The 19053-nt window shown below is 38.4% G+C and overlaps 1 protein-coding gene across 4 annotated transcripts in view; it reads left to right on the forward strand.

The window, feature by feature from the left end:
- Positions 1-19053, forward strand: part of LOC107095378 (FERM, RhoGEF and pleckstrin domain-containing protein 1-like) — a 62253-nt gene that overhangs the window by 2404 nt on the left and 40796 nt on the right. For all 4 annotated transcript variants that reach the window (XM_015391439.1, XM_015391437.1, XM_015391438.1 and 1 more), the window contains exon 2: positions 9266-9481. In XM_015391439.1, coding sequence (XP_015246925.1) covers positions 9308-9481 — 174 coding nt within the window. In that variant the 5' untranslated portion in view covers positions 9266-9307. The remainder of the gene's footprint in view (positions 1-9265; positions 9482-19053) is intronic.

The raw sequence follows: 19053 nt of genomic DNA on the forward strand, positions 1-19053 counted from the left end.
TTGCTTATCAGGGACAAATGCCACGCGACTTAATCTGCGGCGGCAGGCATACACAAACACAGGTTGCCTTACTGTAACCCACTGACATCTTTGCTCTGGCCTGAAGGATTACTCTCCTAACCTACATTCGGCTGCCGGCTCTGCCCACTGTACTCTGAACTCCTTTAAATGTGCCTCTATCTGGGCTGGGCCTGTTTTATTTCCGCCTGACAAAGCAATCCCTGAGTAAACTCCCCCAACCTTGCAAAGTGTTGCCACCAGCTTTCTCTCATTGATCTCAAAAGGGACCCCCCCCCATCCTTTTTTTTTGTTGCACCCCCCCGAATGGGGTTAGAAGACAGGGTCACAGAGGAGGCAGCATTGAATTGTTATGCACATGGTTGGCGGAGCGTGTGGCTTAACATGGGCTGCTCAATTACTTTACATCCCCTCTGTCTGTTTTATAATCAATATCTCGCAATGCAATTGGTGTTGGTGTTTGGAGGCTCTCCAGAGGGCTGTAGAGCAGCTAAATTACCCTTTCGCAGAGGAGTGGAGGTTGTCACCTTGATGAAACATTTTGTTGGCAGCAGTCATTGGTCTGTCGGCACCCACCCTCTGGCCTTGATCTCGCCGCTGCTGCCCTTTGTTAGCGTGTAGCTCATTTCAACAAAGGAGTCATGCAAGTCAGAGTCAGGAATATAGCCTGTAAAGACAATTACACATCTACCCTCTTTATAACAATTAACTGTTGTTATTTTGCAGCATCAAAATTGCACTATAAGTCAAAAAAGAAAGCAAAGTTAGAGAAATTGGATCCAATTCAGAAAGTGCCTCAGATTAAAAATAAAAACAGAATTGTGCTATTGTTCAGTTTCTATTTATGACTAAACAATTTTGTATATATAAAACAAAAGATATAATAAAATTGAGAAGAACATCTGCTTGTTACAGAATGATTAATCAGGAAGTTTCAGTTGTTTTTATTTGGTTTCTTTTTTCCACTTTAGGACTCCCTAATTGTGGGTTTCTGAATTTGAAAATGGAATCTATAAAGATAAGCTTTATGTAAATTAACCTGCTTTAACGAGGAAACATTTAGAACTTAAAAATAACTTCATGTTGAATTTTCTCAGTAAAGAGCCTTGAGATTACATTAACAATTATTTTGCAAATCGATTAATCTGTATATTATTTGTTTGATTAATCGATTGATAATTGGATAGCCAAGGATCCTTAAAGATGAATTTTTACAGAATTAAACCAGTTGAAACTAACATTTTACCATTTGACGAGTTCTGCATAGAGCATATTGACAGATGAAAAAGTTTTTCTTAAACTTTAAATGCAGAAGGTTTTTATATATATGTATGCATGCATATATGTATGCATGCATGCATGCATGTATATATATATATATGTATGCATATATGTACGCACGTACAAGTTTGGTACAATTACTGCGCTGTGTGGGTTGCTCTGTCTGCTAAATGCATGTTTTAGAGTCTGTATATATGGGTTAACGATTTATCGATTACTAAATTAGTTGATGCTTATTACAATAATCTATTAATTATGATTAATCCGATTATTTGTCTCAACCATAGATGACATATATTGTGAATTGGCGCTATATAAATAAACTGAATTGAATGGATTGAGTATCTTACAGGAGTAGGCCCAAACCACTTTTCTTATATTCTTGATATAACCCTAATCCAAAATGTTTTCTGTAAGCTAAAGGTGTATTTAATGACTTATAAAGAAGCTTTAGTTCTCTTACAGGATTTAAGTTGTTCGTCTTAATGTACATCTCTTTTATTGGGTTTTTCATGTTTTTAAATCCAGATTAGTTTTTCCTGACGGCTAAAGCAAATGATTGGTCAAAGGAAGCCCCGTACCAAACCAGATTTTAACTGAAAATGACTCTTTTATGAAAAATGTACACTTAGATAAAATATATTGTCAAATTAAATTTCAATGCATACAGCTTTTCCGCGGTGAATGAACAGCTTAGCAGTAAATTTCCATTTACAATTTGGAACAGTGATCAAAATGTAAACAATATAGGAGAAAAGGTAAACCAGTTTTAAGACATGATGCAAAAGGCATTGATATGGAAGGTTCAGAGCAGTGCAAAATAAATAAATATATATGGTGCAAAATGCAGTAGAACAATGAGTTGAGCTCTATTTAAAGGAATCTAACAATTCACCATGTAGAGCAAATATGATGTTTATAAGTGTGATGCAGAGTCTCGATCTGTGGCTTGATTAGAGTTTCAACAGTTCAGCTCCCTGATGGCAGTGGGGAAAAGGCTGTTACAGAATCTGCTGGCCCTGCAGTTGACCTGCTAAGGGGATCAGGGGATAAGGAAATAACAGATAATTAAAGTAGTAAAGCATAAAATGTATTTTCATTTATAAACACTCGCTTTTTAATCTCAACATGTTTAATAAGTTCTTATGTGAGATAAAACTCCGGAAATAAAACACAATATGACTAAATTGTATCAATTGCTATTATTATAATCCTAAAATAATCCATAGATCTAAACTTAACTGCAAAATTATTTGGAGAAAGTCCACTTTTTATTCCTTATATTTATCTTCTGTTGTATTATTTTAATTCATCATATTTTGGTCTTAAAATTTTACTAGTTAAATCTAAAAATGAGTCAAATAGGAACCTTATTTTGCACACGTTTGCTGCTTCAGTGATTTTTAAAGTCTCTGTAAAGAAATGAAAAATTTAAAAACATCCTTTTAGGCTTTAATAATTGAAGAGGCAATTTGAATAAGAGCCTTATTAAAAGTTAATGTTAATGCTTTATTTACCGCCAGACTCCAGACCCATTTACTTAAGGAAAAAAAAAAAATGGTGGAGATGCTGGGATATTTCCACATCCCTTTTAAATGGACATGGTTTCATCTTGTAACAACTTCATAATTTGAGTTTCTCTTTGGCCTTTAAGAGACAAAAATCTAACATGTTTCTATCCAATCAGTGCAAATATTGACTGTGAGACTGATGCAATATTCTAATTTTCATTTCCAAACAGAAATATCATGGTATTTTTGTCTGTTTGTATAAAAAAAAAACAAAAAAAAACTGATGACTGAACTTGTTTCCTCACTCTTTAGACATAGTTAATCCTTTTTTAAGGGTTAGTTAAGATTATTACATATATTTTGACAAGCTAAATGTTAACATAATGCAAAAGAAAGGTATTTTTGAGAAGGGTTTATGACTTAGTGCAACAAATTTGATCCAATTAGACCAAAGAAATTAGAATTTTGAGGGAATGTTTGACTCAACCCTTAAAAGGAAATTCTACCGAAAATAAAAGAATTGCGCTCAAATTTATGACAGGGGAGTTTCAAAATAAAAAAAAAAACGTCATCCAGATCAGTAACCCTCTGTTAAACATTAGTGCTTCCTGCAAATGTGCGTCTCCCATCTCATTCCCAGGCTCTCGTTTCCAGCTACCATTCCTTTGAAAACCTTTTGGCGAACCCTCGATTTTTTGCATCTCTGGAGGCCTTGAGTTAAAGCCCTGCTGTTGGACGCTCCCACAGAGGCTTCCTTTGTGCCTGCTTTGTGATCGACTCGCTCTGTATTCCACGCTTGCACAACAAGCTCCGAGGAAAAGAAACCTCCCAACTTTCCCTCTGTGGATTTAATCACTGGTGACACTGATCCCAGAGTCTTAATTCAGCCCAGATAACATTTTATTGGTTCATTTGTGATGGAAAAACACTCCATGAGGACGCCATGCTGCTTTGATCGCATATAAACCCCTTTGGATAAACCTTGAATATAATATTTTTGACTATACGGATCATCAACACCTTCTTGTTCAGTTATAAAGCAAATTAGTGTAGCAAAAGCCTTCTTTCAAGAACAGAAAACTTCGGTACAGATACCAAAGTGCTGATAAGCTTTCGCTTTAACGCTGAGGGGAAGTGGCGCACAATAAAAAGCCAGTGTTCCCACAGGTGTAATGAGTAACCTGAATGTCAGCTCCCTTTATAGTCGGGTCACTTCCTTGGCGTCGCTCCAGTTTCCAGTTCCATCTTTTTGTGGAGGTGAGGAGAGGTAGCGACCTGGGCAGGCGGAGGGATTAGGGAAGGATTTGGACATTTATTTTGTATCTTTTACACTCGGAATACCTTAACGGTGAGCAAACGAGTGATCTTGAAATAAAAAAGCTGAATTAAAAATAGTGTTAAGGTAACTTTTTAAATGAGCGTTGTTGTTTTTTTTTTCAATTTAAAGGTTAAAACTTATCCAAGATGACCTAATTTTTTAATAACCCTAGGTGACAACCACTAGTTTTCACATTCGAGTGGAGGAATTTTGAACACCTTAATTTGGCCGCTTTGTAAGGTTTTCTTGCATCAACAGCCTAATAAAATTCACACCACAGCATCAGATCCGTAAAAGACACTTTTATTTCTTGAGCCACATAGGCTCAAAAGATACAAATCGTTTAAATTATACTTTAACAAAGAAATATTATAGCATCAAAAAATTCATTTTTTTATGTTTTTTTTCTGGGTTTTTTTTTTACTCCTTGACCTCTGAAATTATGTACATCTATATAAAAAAAATGCGTTTTTACCTTTAAGTAGATGCTAAGTTAAATGGAGAATATTACTTTAGTTTTTGCACAAATGGTAAATAAAAATTTTAAATATTTTGCAAGTTTGAAACAACAGGCATTTATTTCCGTCAACATTAATATAAAAATCACAGCTTCAGTATAAATAAAGCTTCAATAAACAGCTTTTATTTTCGTAGAAAATAAATACTATATACACATCAGTTATATTTTAACAACTGTTTTTTTTTGTGTGAAAAAACCGAAACATTTGACTTGCAAATTTTTAAAAACATCATTATGGTCAATAAAAACTGTGGTAAAACTGACTTTTATATCCCAGAATGCTATTTTTATGAAGACTGTTGTAAAACAAAAACAAAAAAACTTTAACTTATACTATCTTTGGGAACTAGTAACATAGGTTGTAGAAGCACTTAATAAGTGAGTGCTTTTTATCTTAGGAAAATTTACTCTAAATACAAAAATAGCTACATTTTTCCTGACTGGTCTTCTCTCGGATTTGCACTCTTGTTTTAGCAGTAAATATATCTCCATCAGGGATCAGTCCTACGTGAATGAAGTGTTTGCCAAAGGTTCCTGGGATCCTTGCACTCAGTGTGTATATCAATGGCACTAGTTTTACCTTTGATTTTTACACAAAGGGGTATATTTAGATGATTGGATATCTTATGAAAAAAAACATTAACAGTAGAAAATACGATATGTTTAAACGAGGGTAAATTCTCAGTGTCTGACATAGACTTCTACCATCACTCTACCTTTCCATTTCCTTTGATTCGTTCATCTTGATGTGCTTTTTTCCTCATCCCTTGATCTTGTCTGTCCGTCTGTAGCTATCAGGCAATAAAAACCTTCTAAGATCCCTTTAATCTGACTCCAAGGTGGCTCCTCCAAGGTTTGAACAACAGTTTAAAACTCAAAGGATCTTCCATTGTTGTGTTGGATCACAGCTTCTTTGGTTTTCTTGATTTAAGTCGTTGCTCCATCTTCAGCTGCTTCATCCTGTTGACAGAATGATTCACTCTTTAAATTATATCATCCCTTTGATGTTCGCCATCTCCACCGGCTCGCTGTAAATATTTAAAACTCTGTATAAAGTTGAAGCCTGATATTTACACGCACTGTATGTGACTCCAAAAGCCCTAGATGGATCCAAATTACCGTTTGCAAATGCAGTCGGGACAAACACCTTAATATTTGGAGGCATTTCCCGTTTGACGATAATGACCTTTATGTATCAAAGATAAAGCAAGGAGTTATTAAGCTTCAGAACACTATCGCTGCTTTGTTTTATAGAGTTAGAAGCATTATTCAATGTTTTTTATTGCAGGAGGGACCGGTGTAGCCTGACATAGTCCGACTCAATTCTAGTCAGAATATGAGTCTGATACTGCTCCATAGAGCTGTGATTATGGGGCGTGTTTCGAGAGAACCAGAAAAAAATGCCTCTGCACTCAATTGGATAGACCTACAACCAATAAGAACAACGGAGTGCGTGACGTATTGCGACGTTAAGCGACGCACAGTTGTTGTCAACAAAAATCAAAGCGTGCAGTTGCACGGCTAGACTAAGAAGATGAGCCTTGATCGCTTTTCTCTGTTCCTCTTTTAAAATTAATTTGCTGTCGATATCTTCTAGAACAGACCTTATAGCAGAATCTACTCACCCCAACTCTCCAGCCGCAGTCATTGTTGTTGTCGCCCAAGCGCGTTTTGGTCACGTGGTTGATTACGTTACTGTTGATCATCTGTCCATCATCGTATAAAGCCCGCCCTGACAATTTGATTGGCCCGTCAGATGTTGTGCGAGCATACTCGCGCTACTATTGAGCAATGCCAGACCGAACTTCCCGACCTCAAACGTTGTGGGCGGGGCTAAGTTCGGAATGGCACCCAGGGTAGGACCGGTGCGCTTCAAGCAAATAAACCGTTCTGTCAGGAGGAATGGGAATGGAAACTCAAAACATTGTACCCAAGTCATGCAGTCTAAAGGCTGGTTTATTGACATCGCATCAATTAGCATCCACCTTCTTCCACATGGTCTCTGTGAGCCCTGAATTTTCTGAATTGTGCAACTAAGAAGGTTTCTAATGATCAGTGGCATAGGCAGAAAGTTGAATTAAAAAAAAACTTCTTCAAAGGGTGGACCAATACGCACTGAGTGGTGGCTAAAAGTGGATTGTCGCCAGAACCAGTTCAGGGTCAATCTACTCTGGTAAAGCAATACCTGTATTTTCCAAATAAAGACAAATCAGTTTCTTGAATTTCTTTCTAATCAATAACAAAATCGATTTGTATCCATCCTGTGTAAATTAAAGGTATAGTGGATGATCTTTGTTTGACTTTGAGTTTTGTGAGGATCATCTTCTCTATTGGCTGTTGCTGTGCATGCTCACCTCTCATGTTTGTGCATGCACTTAGCTTTATTTGCCAGCTTCAGCTCTCAATGCATACTTTGAAAATGGAAGAGAGTCACAAGAAGCTAACAGTCTTATGTGTTGATGAGGAACAAAAGGAAGAATAAACAAATAAAAGTGTATTAAGGAAATTCTTGAATGCAGAGATGGAAGAACAGTTCGGACGGTCTTGTGCCTTTCCCCCTTATTCAAATAAGGACATGGGCGTTTCTTACCTATACTTCCAGAAATATTGTCCACTATTATTTTATCTACTTTTCTGCTGGAATAACAGTAAGATGGCGACCACAATGAAGTAGCGTTTTTTTTTAGGAATGCCCTTTCTTATGTCCTAAGTGAGATTGATCTAAGTTTAAAACCTCAACGATGGACAGCTTTAGTGTCATTTGTTTTTAAAAAGGTCCTTTTTGTTATCCTCGGCTTGACATGTTTCACAGATTACAATATAAAGTTTTTTAGGACTTTTTGCATCACACTAATAGATACCCTACAATCATATCTGATTGTGTGGTGACCAGATGTTCCTCATTGTGATTGATTTCACGCAATTCTGTCTAATTTCAGGCTTCACGAAAATGTTCAAGCATGAACCCACTTTACTGGACTTTAGAATCTATTTCTTTTTACATTTATTCAACAAAAATAGTTTAAGTAATCACAATTAACCTGGATGGGAGTGTTGGCCTAGTGGTAAGGGCATAGAGCTTGGAATCCTGAGGTTCTTAGTTCGAGCCGCACTCCAACAGACTTCCACTCTGTGTACCTGAGCAAGACCCTTAACCCCACACTGCTCCACGGCACCTCAGCCACAGTGGGCTGCCATCATGAGCTATCTCTGTAGTTATGCTGCTATAGGCTTAGATTTCTGGAGGACATAAGGACCCCTATTTCATCATTCTGCTTCATTCTATCTTTATTCTCCCACTCAGAATCTGTTAGTTTAATCTCTAACATTATGGTTTCTCTGCTTTTTCTCATAGTAGCTTTGCCTCGTCTGTACCTGTTTGGCTGTGACCCCATTCTGGAGAGAGATATCATCTGTGTTGCTGCCATCAACACCTTTGTTTATAAATTTTCGAGATTCTCCTGTTTTTCAGTCTAGTCCTGTTTCTCTGACTATGAGTGGCTGAATGTGCTTTCTTCATCCTCTGACATTAGTTGGCTCGTCTGCCTGGTTGTGTGTTTCCTGGACGGGGCCGCCTTTTACAGTTGCCTTCTGTATCTCTTCCTGTTCAAGGTTTCTTCCTGTTCAAAGGGAGTTTTTCCTCTCTACTGTTGCTACAAGCATGCTTAGTGTGAGGGATTGTGTTCAAGTCAATGAGTTGATGCAATCAACTGGTTTTCCTTAGATAGAAAACTTTGAATCAATTTGACTGTATGATCTGGTGAACTGTAAGGTGCCTTGAGATGACGTGTGTTGTAAACTGAATTGATGGCAGCCAACTGCTCCTCAAGGGGGTGGGTTAAATGCAGAGGTAAATTTATCCAATGTGAGATCAATAAAAGTTCAATTATATATTATAACCTAAAACAGAAAAATTTCAATCTGATTTGATCTCAAACAGATACGAAATTACAGAGAATAAGAATATTTTGGCTTTATCTGTATTTAGTCAGAAGAGAATGAATATGTATCCTGACTTCATTCTGTTGCTACAGATTGGTCTAAAAATTTAAGCAGTCACTCAACCGAGGTAACCTTTCTCTCCTGGATGTCTTGTCGGGGCGGTGCAGAGGACTTCACCCCTCCTGTCTGTCTTCTAAGACATTCCTACACCCTGATGTCACCGGCTGCCTCAGAGAGGGGATATTTATTGTCTAGGGGGTTGAGGTTTATCAGCTGTGGGAAAGACATTTAATGTCAGCATGCAGAGCTATGTGGCTCTTTGTACCGTCACACTGGACCATATCTCCACATTTGGAGTCAAGTCTGGGCTGGCCTTGAATGGAAGCTTTTGTTTTTTAGAGCCCACCTGCATGCTGCTTTGGCTGGAATGCTTTAACGTCTAGGAAGGTGTGATACACGTCTGTCTGCGTCTTTTTTGCACAGCTTCAGCTGTCAGGCTGTGTTGTGGTGCTTCTCCAGTCTGTGGTTTATTCCTTCAATTCCTCATGACACAGCTCACTGAAGTATGCTGCGGTTTAACCATTGTGCAATGCCAGTTAAACCCCAGTAAATAACCAATCAAGCATTTCAAGTTTGCTCAACTATGTTTCTTTTCTCTCTCTCTCTCTTCCTCAGACGTGAGCAGAGGTTCCCGTTTCCCTTTGCAAGCTCGTTGCCATGTCCGAACTAGCCGAGAGGCCCTCCACAGCCGGGCAGAGGCTAGGCGCACCGGAGAGCTTCGGGGTGTCCACCTTGGAGCCCGGCCTGCGTCCACCGGTCCAACCTCCAGGACGGCAGGTTTCTTTAAGGGTTCAGATGCTTGATGACACACAGGAAGTCTTCCAGATATCAGTGAGTCATGCATTTCCTTATGAACTAGAGTTCAAAAATACCATTTCATTCGAAAGAGGATTGTTGCATCTCAACCACCTCCCTGTATTTCAAGGGGATTTCACGTGATGGAGCAACACAGAGTCTGCATTCTGTATTCTAATAACCCTAAATGAAATCCCTCACAACCAAATTGGCTAAATAGGACATGAAAATGTGCTCTGTTCAGGCAGTAGCAAGTTTCTGGCTGACATGCTAAGCACCAAAACATAGTGGTGGCATTATTATGTTGTGGGGAGACTTTTCTTTAATGTGGATATAAATGCTGGTCAGAATTGGCTAAGATGGAAATGTTTAGATTAAAGGATATTAGTGTGTTAGAATGGCCTAATCAAAGCCAAATTGTAAATCCAACCTGCTGAAATATACAGAGCAGAATTTGCAAAGAGAAAAGGCTTGTAGAGACACACCAGCCAACATTTTTGATTAATTTTAAGCTCCGCTGTATGTTGATCTGTGGCAAACTGCAAAAACTGAAATATAAGCAAGTCAAAATTTCTTGATCTGAGCTGGTAAATAACAGACTTTTCAATGGCATGAGACAATTGATGTTTTAAAATAAGGAAAAAACTCCTCATTTATCTTATTTCAGATGCATAATATTTAAATATCTTGTTTCAAGAGCAAAAGTACTCATTTTATTAGCAGATCATCATAGTTATCTGCTCAAATTAAGGGCTAATAGACTTATTTCAACAACATTTAACTTATTTTGAGATCAGTTTGTACTAACAGTACATGGACGCTTGGCTGTAAAGTGACAACAGTGTAAAAAAATTCTTCAAATAAGTGTATTTGCCCCTTCATTGGAGCAGGTAAATAAAATCTGCCCTTAGAATAAGATAATTAAATATTATTCTCTAAAAATGAGATGAGTTTATTTTTCCTATTATAAATTTAAATAAAAAATACACTTATTTCAAGATAAAAAAGTCTTATTTACATAGTTGCAGTAAAAATGTTAAAGGAGAATACGTTTTAATGGTACTGATTGTTTTTTATAACCTGTCTTAAACTGTTGAACTGAATGTGTGGAAAGATTTATTTTTTAAGGATCATTGGTTGTTTGAGTTAGATCTGTCTGCCTTTCGACTAAAGCTGTTTTTTTTTCTTTTATCACTCATTCATATCCACACCTGAGGAACATATGTAGACTCAAAGAGTTGCAGATGTTTTCCCCCCATTATTTCCTTCTAAAATCCAACACAGTTTTTTCTTTAAAGGTGATTGGCTGTGAATGCCCCGTTCACCTTTGAGTCCAGTCCCAGATCCCCACTTCCTGGTGATACTCAGGAAGTGGGAGTGAAGCCAGCTTCCTGTTTAAACATACCACACCTACAGACCCTGACTCAGACTGCTTCTCTGTATACCAGCCGCAGGGATTTGCTTTTCTTTGCTGATCTGGCTCGCATCAGTCTTCCATACAAGCTCCGACAGCCCTCTTCCTTACCCTCCGTCTGCCTTTACATCTGAGTCAGCTCTATAACTGTGTCATGTTTTCATATCGGAACATTTGCATGTGTTTTGAATCTAGCTGGAGCATGTAAACTGTCCTTGCACAACATTGCCGCTCGTCTCTGCAATCCATCCTGCTGCGTGTCGTCTCCTAAAGGAGGGAAGCTCGAATTTCTGGTTTAACGTCTTGCCGCCAGCTGATAAAGCAGGGTATTACCTGCTCAATGGTTTGCATGCCTTTGGGGAAAGTACAGCTGTTTAATTAGCCCAGATTTGAGATTTTTCTGTCTGTTAAGTGAGAAAGATTCAGCGGCGTTTGTCTAGCTTCCAGAACTGCCCGTCTGGGAAGACATAATTGGCTTTTAGAGAAAATGCCAAGAATGTGATGTGGCTGCTGCCTGAGGACGTGTCTGTGGATGAGAGGACAGTTAGGAAGGCGGTTGGTGTCTGGATTTGAGCTATTCTCTGAATGCCTTTTGAAATCCTAAATGATGCCTTTGCTTGTAAAGTGAAAACAAGGGGATTGTGGCGGTTTACAAAGCTTCAGCTATCAGTGACAGAAAAAATCCCAGACATTCCCCAGTCCCTGACGTAGTCCAGTTGTACCTTTAGAAAACGTATATTGATAAATTAATGGTAGAATACTTGGGCTAAAAAGATGCACAAATGGAGCTTTTTAAGATAATTTCAGATATTAGTTAAACCCTGACCTGCTAAAATCTGTAAAAGATATTTCTAACTATAGATTGAATTGGCAGAGATGGTGGTCTGGCTCCTGTGCAGTGTCATGGTAAACTATACGTTTTTTCACCTAATAATGTAGGATTGGCAGTGGTGTTACGATATGCATCACGATACTTGGTAATGATACGATATTATCATGATATTGCAATATCAAAATATAATGCAATATTCCACCCAGCTATTTTCCCAATTTAATGTAAAGATAGAAAACAAAATGCTGTAAATGTTCATCGGAAGATCTTGATCATTCACTTATTTAGGTAGCCATGTTGTTTTGGTGTTTGAGGTAGCCAATGACTGCCTCTACTACAGAAATAGAGCTGCACCGCACAGCAAAAGGGCTCCACTTTGCGATCTAATGGAGCGGCGGTGCAGAAGTAGCATATTTTCTCCCATTCTTGCAAGTAAGTTAAAAAAAAAAAAAATGTATCGACATTAGGAGCTGAATGATCGATATTATATCAGGTGACCAAAAATCACAATATATTCCCAAATTGATTTTATGCACTTTTGGATTGCCTGTGTTTTTCTTGTTGTTTTTTTTTTCGGTTGAAATTTTTCGTAAACAATCTAATAGGGCCTAAGATAAACATCCAGCAACTTCTTATCAATTTCCATATATAAGCTAGTTTTCACCTAAACCTGGTGATCATGGACTTGCCTGGCAGGTTTTTAGTGCTGCAATAAGGTTTCAAATCTGGCTTTTTCCGTCTTAGAGTTTGCACAATGTTTGGCCAAGTTAAGAAATTTCCAGCCATGCATAGAGTTTCTGACCTCAAATTCCCAGGTTTGAGTCTCTGTAGGAAGCTTTGTTTTCTCTCCACTCCCATTCCCTGTCAGATGTCTTTCAAAATAAAGGCCAATCGGCAAAAAAAGGAGTATACAGACATGCTAGCTGTTGTTTCTCATTTGGTGGAGAAAACCCGATTTTAGATCGTTTACATGGGTGGTTCGCAGTCAAGCTGAAAATTTTTTTAGGTTTTTACCAATGATTTGGAAAATGACAGCATAATTGGGTACTGATAATTTTCCATTCTTTAAAGTTTGACATTTAAATAAATATAAGTTTTTTCTGTTTATGCTGAATTGAGATCGTCCATATTTCTGTTGTCATTCCGGATGTTATTTGAAATGGACTTTTTGCCTACATGGGCTGAAAAGCCGCTTAGCAACGAAGAAGCCATGATTCCAAAATTAACATCAGAATTCCAGATTATTCTTTGCTCTGAGTGGAAAAGGCTTTACTTTTTGAGAACTTAAAAACCTTCAATAAGGTCACCCGTTATTCAAGGGGACACAACAAGTATGCTTTTTTTTTTTTTTTATATGTAGATTTTCAGCAAAGATAATTAAAAGTTGGTAATCCTTATTGACCTAAAAGGCTTAGGCTGATTTCATGATAGAAAAAGAAAAGTTATCATTTTTTATTCATTGTATGTAAATATGTGGTATTGGCTGTGATACCTATTTTAAAAAGGAATTGTCAGTTGCTTCTTCAGTATTACCAGAGCAGATGGAAGACATCAGAAAGCAGGACTCAGAAAGAGATCCAGACTAATAAATGATGGGTGTTTTGGGTGCTTAATGAAATTGGTGAAATAAAGGCTCCATTGTGATTTCAGCTTGTTTCACCTAATCTGCATTTTCTTGTGGTATTGCCTTCCAGTGTGTTTGCACAGTAGGTGTTTTCTCATATGGGAATCAGGAGATAAGCCTCTAGCTTTGCACCAGCATTGGCACGAGAACGGGCATTTTTCTGAGTGCACGGGGAGCTCATTAACCAGGCTGCTTTCTTCGGACCTCAGTGGGGCGCCGCAGAACAGCAGCAATCCATTTTAAACCACTTTTACTTTCCCATTAGCCAGTGTGTGTATACGATTGTAAGCTCATAAAAGTATTATTATACGTTCAGTTGGGATGTAGGTGGGTTGTGTTGGTTTTCTGTTCTCTCACCATGCAGCCACTGCAGCACCATGGCAGATATCTAATGCTGAACCATCGTATGGAACAATATTCACCTCTACTTTTATGAAAATCATCTGGATTATCTCCTCTCATCATTGTGGTTTGATTTGTTTATTCAGCGGTTGGCTGTCTTGCTTTTTCAATGTTTTTACTTTCTCCTTGTGACCTTTTCTCTGCCTCCTCTTCCTCCCCCTTCATGGTTTTCTATATTTCATTCTGTCATTGTGCCCTTTCCCTGCCCCTCCTTGTTTACCTACTTCTGTACTTGTGTAATTCTAGAATCCTCTTTTGTTCCTTTTCTTCCTTCCTTAAATTGTGTCCGTCCTTGCTTCCTTCCTTGCTTGCTTGCTTCCTTCCTTCCTAGCTACCTTCCTTTCTTGCTTCCTTCCTTCCTTGCTTGCTTCCTTCCTTGCTTGCTTGCTTGCTTCCTTTCTTCCTTTCTTACTTGCTTGCTTCCTTGCTACCTTCCTTCCTCGTTTGCTTCCTTCCTTCCTCGTTTGCTTCCTTCCTTCCTTGGTTGCTTGCTTGCTTCCTTTTCTTCTTCCTTGCTTGCTTCCTTCCTTCCTTCCTTCCTTGCTTGCTTCCTTGCTTCCTTCCGTGCTTCCTTCCTTCCTTGCTTGCTTCCTCGTCTTCTTCCTTGCTTGCTTCCTTGCTTCCTTCCGTGCTTCCTTCCTTCCTTGCTTGCTTCCTCGTCTTCTTCCTTCCTTCCTTCCTTCCTTTCTTCCTTGCTTCCTTCTTTTTCTTCCTTGCTTGCTTCCTTGCTACCTTCCTTCCTTGCTTCCTTCCTTGCTTGCTTCCTTGCTACCTTCCTTCCTTGCTTCCATCCTTCCTTGGTTGCTTGCTTGCTTCCTTGTCTTCTTCCTTCCTTGCTGCCTTCCGTGCTTCCTTCCTTCCTTGCTTGCTTCCTTCCTTCCTTGCTTCCTCGTCTTCTTCCTTGCTTGCTTCCTTCCTTCCTTCCTTCCTTCCATTATTGTTTATTTCTTTCCTTAAATGTCCTATTTCATTCTGTCTGTCTGCCTTTCTGACTGTGTCTGTTTCTGACTGTCTTTTTTGTTTATTCCTCTATTTTCTTCACTCCCTTCTTTCCACATCTTTGGTTTGTTTTTTTTATATCTATTTTTTTATGTTTAGCCTTCTCATAAAGACTATATTTCCTCTTTTGCTTGTTTGAGTACTTTGCCAATAAACCTGTGCGATCGTGAATATTGCATCATGGTGGGTGGGGCTGTAAATGTGAGCTTCAGGAGTTAGTTTCATGCAGACATCAGCCCATGTTCAGCCTGTGGCTTCATTATTAAAGGAACATAGAGACAGTGCTCACTCCCCCTCGCTGAATAATTCAACCCAGACAGAAGGTGCTCTTTGTGTTTACATCCACCTCATTGAGATAGTTTCCGCTATAAACACTGACAGCGTTGTTCCTTGTGCCTGCTTCTATTAATGGTAAATGTAAAATCAGGAGCCTGAGGCGCTGATGATGGGTAATATGGTATGAATGCACGCCAGAGCCTTGTAAGTGTTGCAGCTGAAGCCTGCAAGTTCATATTGGCACACAGGGTGGATAATTAAGGTTCTGTTTCTGTGTAGAGCAGCATGAATGATAACCATTCAGGGTGTTTATGATTTTTTTTTTCCCAATAGGAGGAACTTATCTGCATTTATATTCACTTGTGGAAAGCATGCATTCACTGGAGAAGTTTCATCACATCTTTCTTTCTGTTTAGATCTAAGTCTTCGGTAATTTACTTGAATGTGGAGCAAAAAATGTATTGTTCATTTTCTTTAAGACCACGTTTTTGTTTTTATTTCTTTTTTATGTAAATCACACATTCTCCACTAAAACTGACAGATTGTGCTCTCATATTCCTCCTTGGACTTATGCTGACAAAGATAAAATCCTCCTGATTCCCTGAAGATCAGTTGAGCTCTGTTAAGCCAGTCCCTCGTTCACCTCCCGCTCTAAGAAATCCCATTTACCCACATGACTCCTTCAGGAGACTTCAGACCAGCACATATAGAGCCATATTACCTTTCTACACACCTCTATAACATCTCTTTCTCCTAAATCAGATAATTTTATTGTTTTTTTTCACCTTCTATTGGGGTCCTCTAGTTTCCTATCTTGTCCTGCACACTCACTTGACCCTAATCCCTGTAAAACCATCCAATATATGCTCACCATGATTGACTTTCTCAGTGGATGTCAGAGGCTTTAAAGGCACACCATCTGACAGCAGGGGTGAGATGAAGAGGAGTGGCCTTAGGTATGCGATAGAGGCGTTCATCACTGCTGCCTGGAGCTGCAGAAAGATATCAGCCTCAAGAGGGGGGAGGGCTGCTAGGATTAGGATGACAGATCTGCCCCATGGACATCATTTGATAACCTAGTGACTCATGATAAATAACTGACAAGTCCCCTGCCATGTTTCACCACAATGCAAACACAAACACACTTGCTTCTTAGCTCAGATGTGGAGTGGCTGACGTTTGAAATTGATGGGCCTTTGTGCTGCTTGCTGGTTGGGGACTGAACAGTGTAAATATGACGGGTGAATGAAGCAAGGAGCTGCAACGCTGCTGGAAAGTTCCAATAGACAGGAGTGGCTGTAGCTGTGGATAATTTAGATTATAATCGGTTTAAATTGGAGGTCTTCAACACGGGGTCCGTGACCCCTAGGGGTCCACGGAGGTGCTGCATGGAGGTTTAGAATGTTTTAGTTGATTAGATTTTTTTTTTTATTATTATATATATTCCCCCCTGCAATTCTTTCCACTAATTGAAATATCTTTAAATCCACATTAACATGATTTCAACACACTGTAGTAAACAGATAAATGGAGGCAGAAGATGTCTTTCAGTCATCAATGCTCACATTCAGCGACACACAGGAGCTCTTTCAAGCTGGGCACCGTTTCATTCACAACACCTGTCCCATCAACCAGGAATCAGAATCAGAAACACTTTAATAATCCCAGGGAGGAGTTACTTTCATTACATTACTTTGTCTGTAATAGAGTGACTATAGGACCAGTTTGATATAACACAATTTCATCAATGTATATAAAATTAGTGGGGCCCCCTCTCCATCTCCCCATCAGTATGGGGGTCCTTGGCATTAAAAACGTTGAAGACCCCTGATTTAAATGATAAAATTTATGTTTTTATACTCCTATGGAAAAAGAGACATAAGAACCTTTACTATTAATTCTCCTAAAGGTTCTAAATAATAAGTTGAATGCATTATCAATTAAAATGATTTTATTTTTTATATGAAAGTGGCTGGATTTTCCTGTTTTGTGTATCAGAATTAAAATAATTGTTTTTTACCAATAGAATTGGGCAACTGTTTGTATTTGCGATATAATTAATTTTCCAGTCACTTTTGTTAAATCATTGGATTTAACAAATGTCAGTTTTACATACACGAATAACTTTGAACTTTAACTAAAATAGTAGTAGTCAGTATAAAATCTTTATTATTACGTTTGAAAAAAAATATTTGGTTTAAAATCTTCTTTCAGTCTTTTTTTTGGATTTTAAAACATAATTTTGTTTCTAATCTTGTTTTTTTTTATATAATTTTGCTTTGCTTTCAAATGTTTCTTTTCAGTTGAAATCATATTTTTAAGCTACTTTCTGTTTCAAATCTTGTTTTTCCAGTTAACATCTTTTTTTTTTTGCTCACACAGTGTAACAAAGGCTGCTTTGTTGTGCAATATACCGTTTTATATTTTTTAGCACTATCACTTGAATTAAAACGAAATTGCTACTGATGACAACCAGTAACCTTTTAGAATGCTAGTGTTGAACAACAGAAAAAGAATTGGATTTTTATCAGGATGGTATTTTTTATATGAAAGTGGAATGCAGTTAAGTTTTAATGTCATTTTTTTTGCGTGAAAAAGAACGTGTGAAGACACTGAGATGCAGGAGTCTCACGCCCAATGGGTCAGAGTTGACAGCCCTGTAATGGCTTTTCCACTCCTGCAGTTTAATAGGCCTTTACTTTATCTTTGTTTGTTTTTTTTCTACGTGCCTGAACTCCTGTACTGAAACAACATGCAAATTTATTTTCCAATTGGAAAGTTATATTGCATTTTGTGTCTTTGATAAACTCCAGACCCCAAACAACCTTTGAGTCTGTGAGGTTGTTTTCGTGCATGTGGAGCCACGTGAGACTAGTTGAGTTCAAAGATGAGGCTGTGGACAATGCTTCAAGTAAAGAAGAAATGATAACCCATCTTTGGTAGGGAAAGATGATTGCTGATCTTGTTTGTAAATGGAGAGCAGAAAACAAATGATTAGAGGCCTCGCTGAAGGACAGAACGGAGACATGGTGCTGAGCTCTTTGTGGTGGAAAAAGAGGCGCACATCCGACTCCCACAGAAGCCAGTGAATGAGCAAACACTGCCTGCTTCGCTTGGCTGCAAATCCTTTTTTTTTCTTCTCTGTACTGCAGTGAATTAAAGCCTTGGTGAAGAAGTTCAGCAGTAGAGGAGCTGAGGCTCTTTTCAGGGTAATCTGTACCCCTGCCACAATGTACTACACTAAAAAACCACCAAAGCACATTTTTCAGTTGTTGTGGATTGCGAGTGTTGTTTTAGTGCAACCTACTAGAGATGTAGAGGTGGGCTTGTGGTGAAGCCTTCACTCTGGCTTGTTGGCGTCTATATCTACATGTTTAAACTCTTAAAATGAGCGCCAGGCAAACTGTATTGAGGCCAAAACTCATTTGGGAAATCTGGTTTAAATTTCTCCCAAGAGGCAGAGTCTTATTAGCCTCTTGCATCTGCTGTAAATCTCCATTTTGACGATGGAGGAGAGGGGGTGTTTAGTTTCTGTCAGGGTTTTCCTTTGGCTTGCATGAAACTCACCCCAAAAAAAATTTGGATAAGTAAAAAAAACCTCATCATGAACTTCAAAAAGTTTTATGAATGCACTACTCCTCAAATGAAGACTATTTAAAGTAAATGTGTTTTCTATTGCAGAAATTGACATTTCATACAAATAAGAGACCTAATTGATGCTTTTAAAGATGTCTAATAGGTTTAATATCTTAGAGATTATGCAGATTTACTTGGAAAAATAACATCCAATTGGGGACTTTTTAATAAGATCGCACACACATAAAAAAACACACTCCCTCCGTCTTTTCTTCCGGGATGTTTTCCACAAGACTTGGTTTTCTTCTGCAGCGTCACCCCTGCTGCGTCCCACAGTTGATCCTCTAAGAAACTTGCCGTGGAATGTCGCCCTTACTGTGTAGTTTGAGACAACAACAAAAAGAATCGTTTCAGCTTTCCCCAGCTTGAGAACTCAAACTTTTCCATCCTTTTTCTTTCTATCTTTTTTTCTTCAGTCAAGCTGG

The sequence above is a fragment of the Cyprinodon variegatus genome, unplaced genomic scaffold (assembly GCF_000732505.1).
Source record: "Cyprinodon variegatus isolate N-32 unplaced genomic scaffold, C_variegatus-1.0 Scaffold541, whole genome shotgun sequence".
NCBI classification, from domain to species: domain Eukaryota; kingdom Metazoa; phylum Chordata; class Actinopteri; order Cyprinodontiformes; family Cyprinodontidae; genus Cyprinodon; species Cyprinodon variegatus.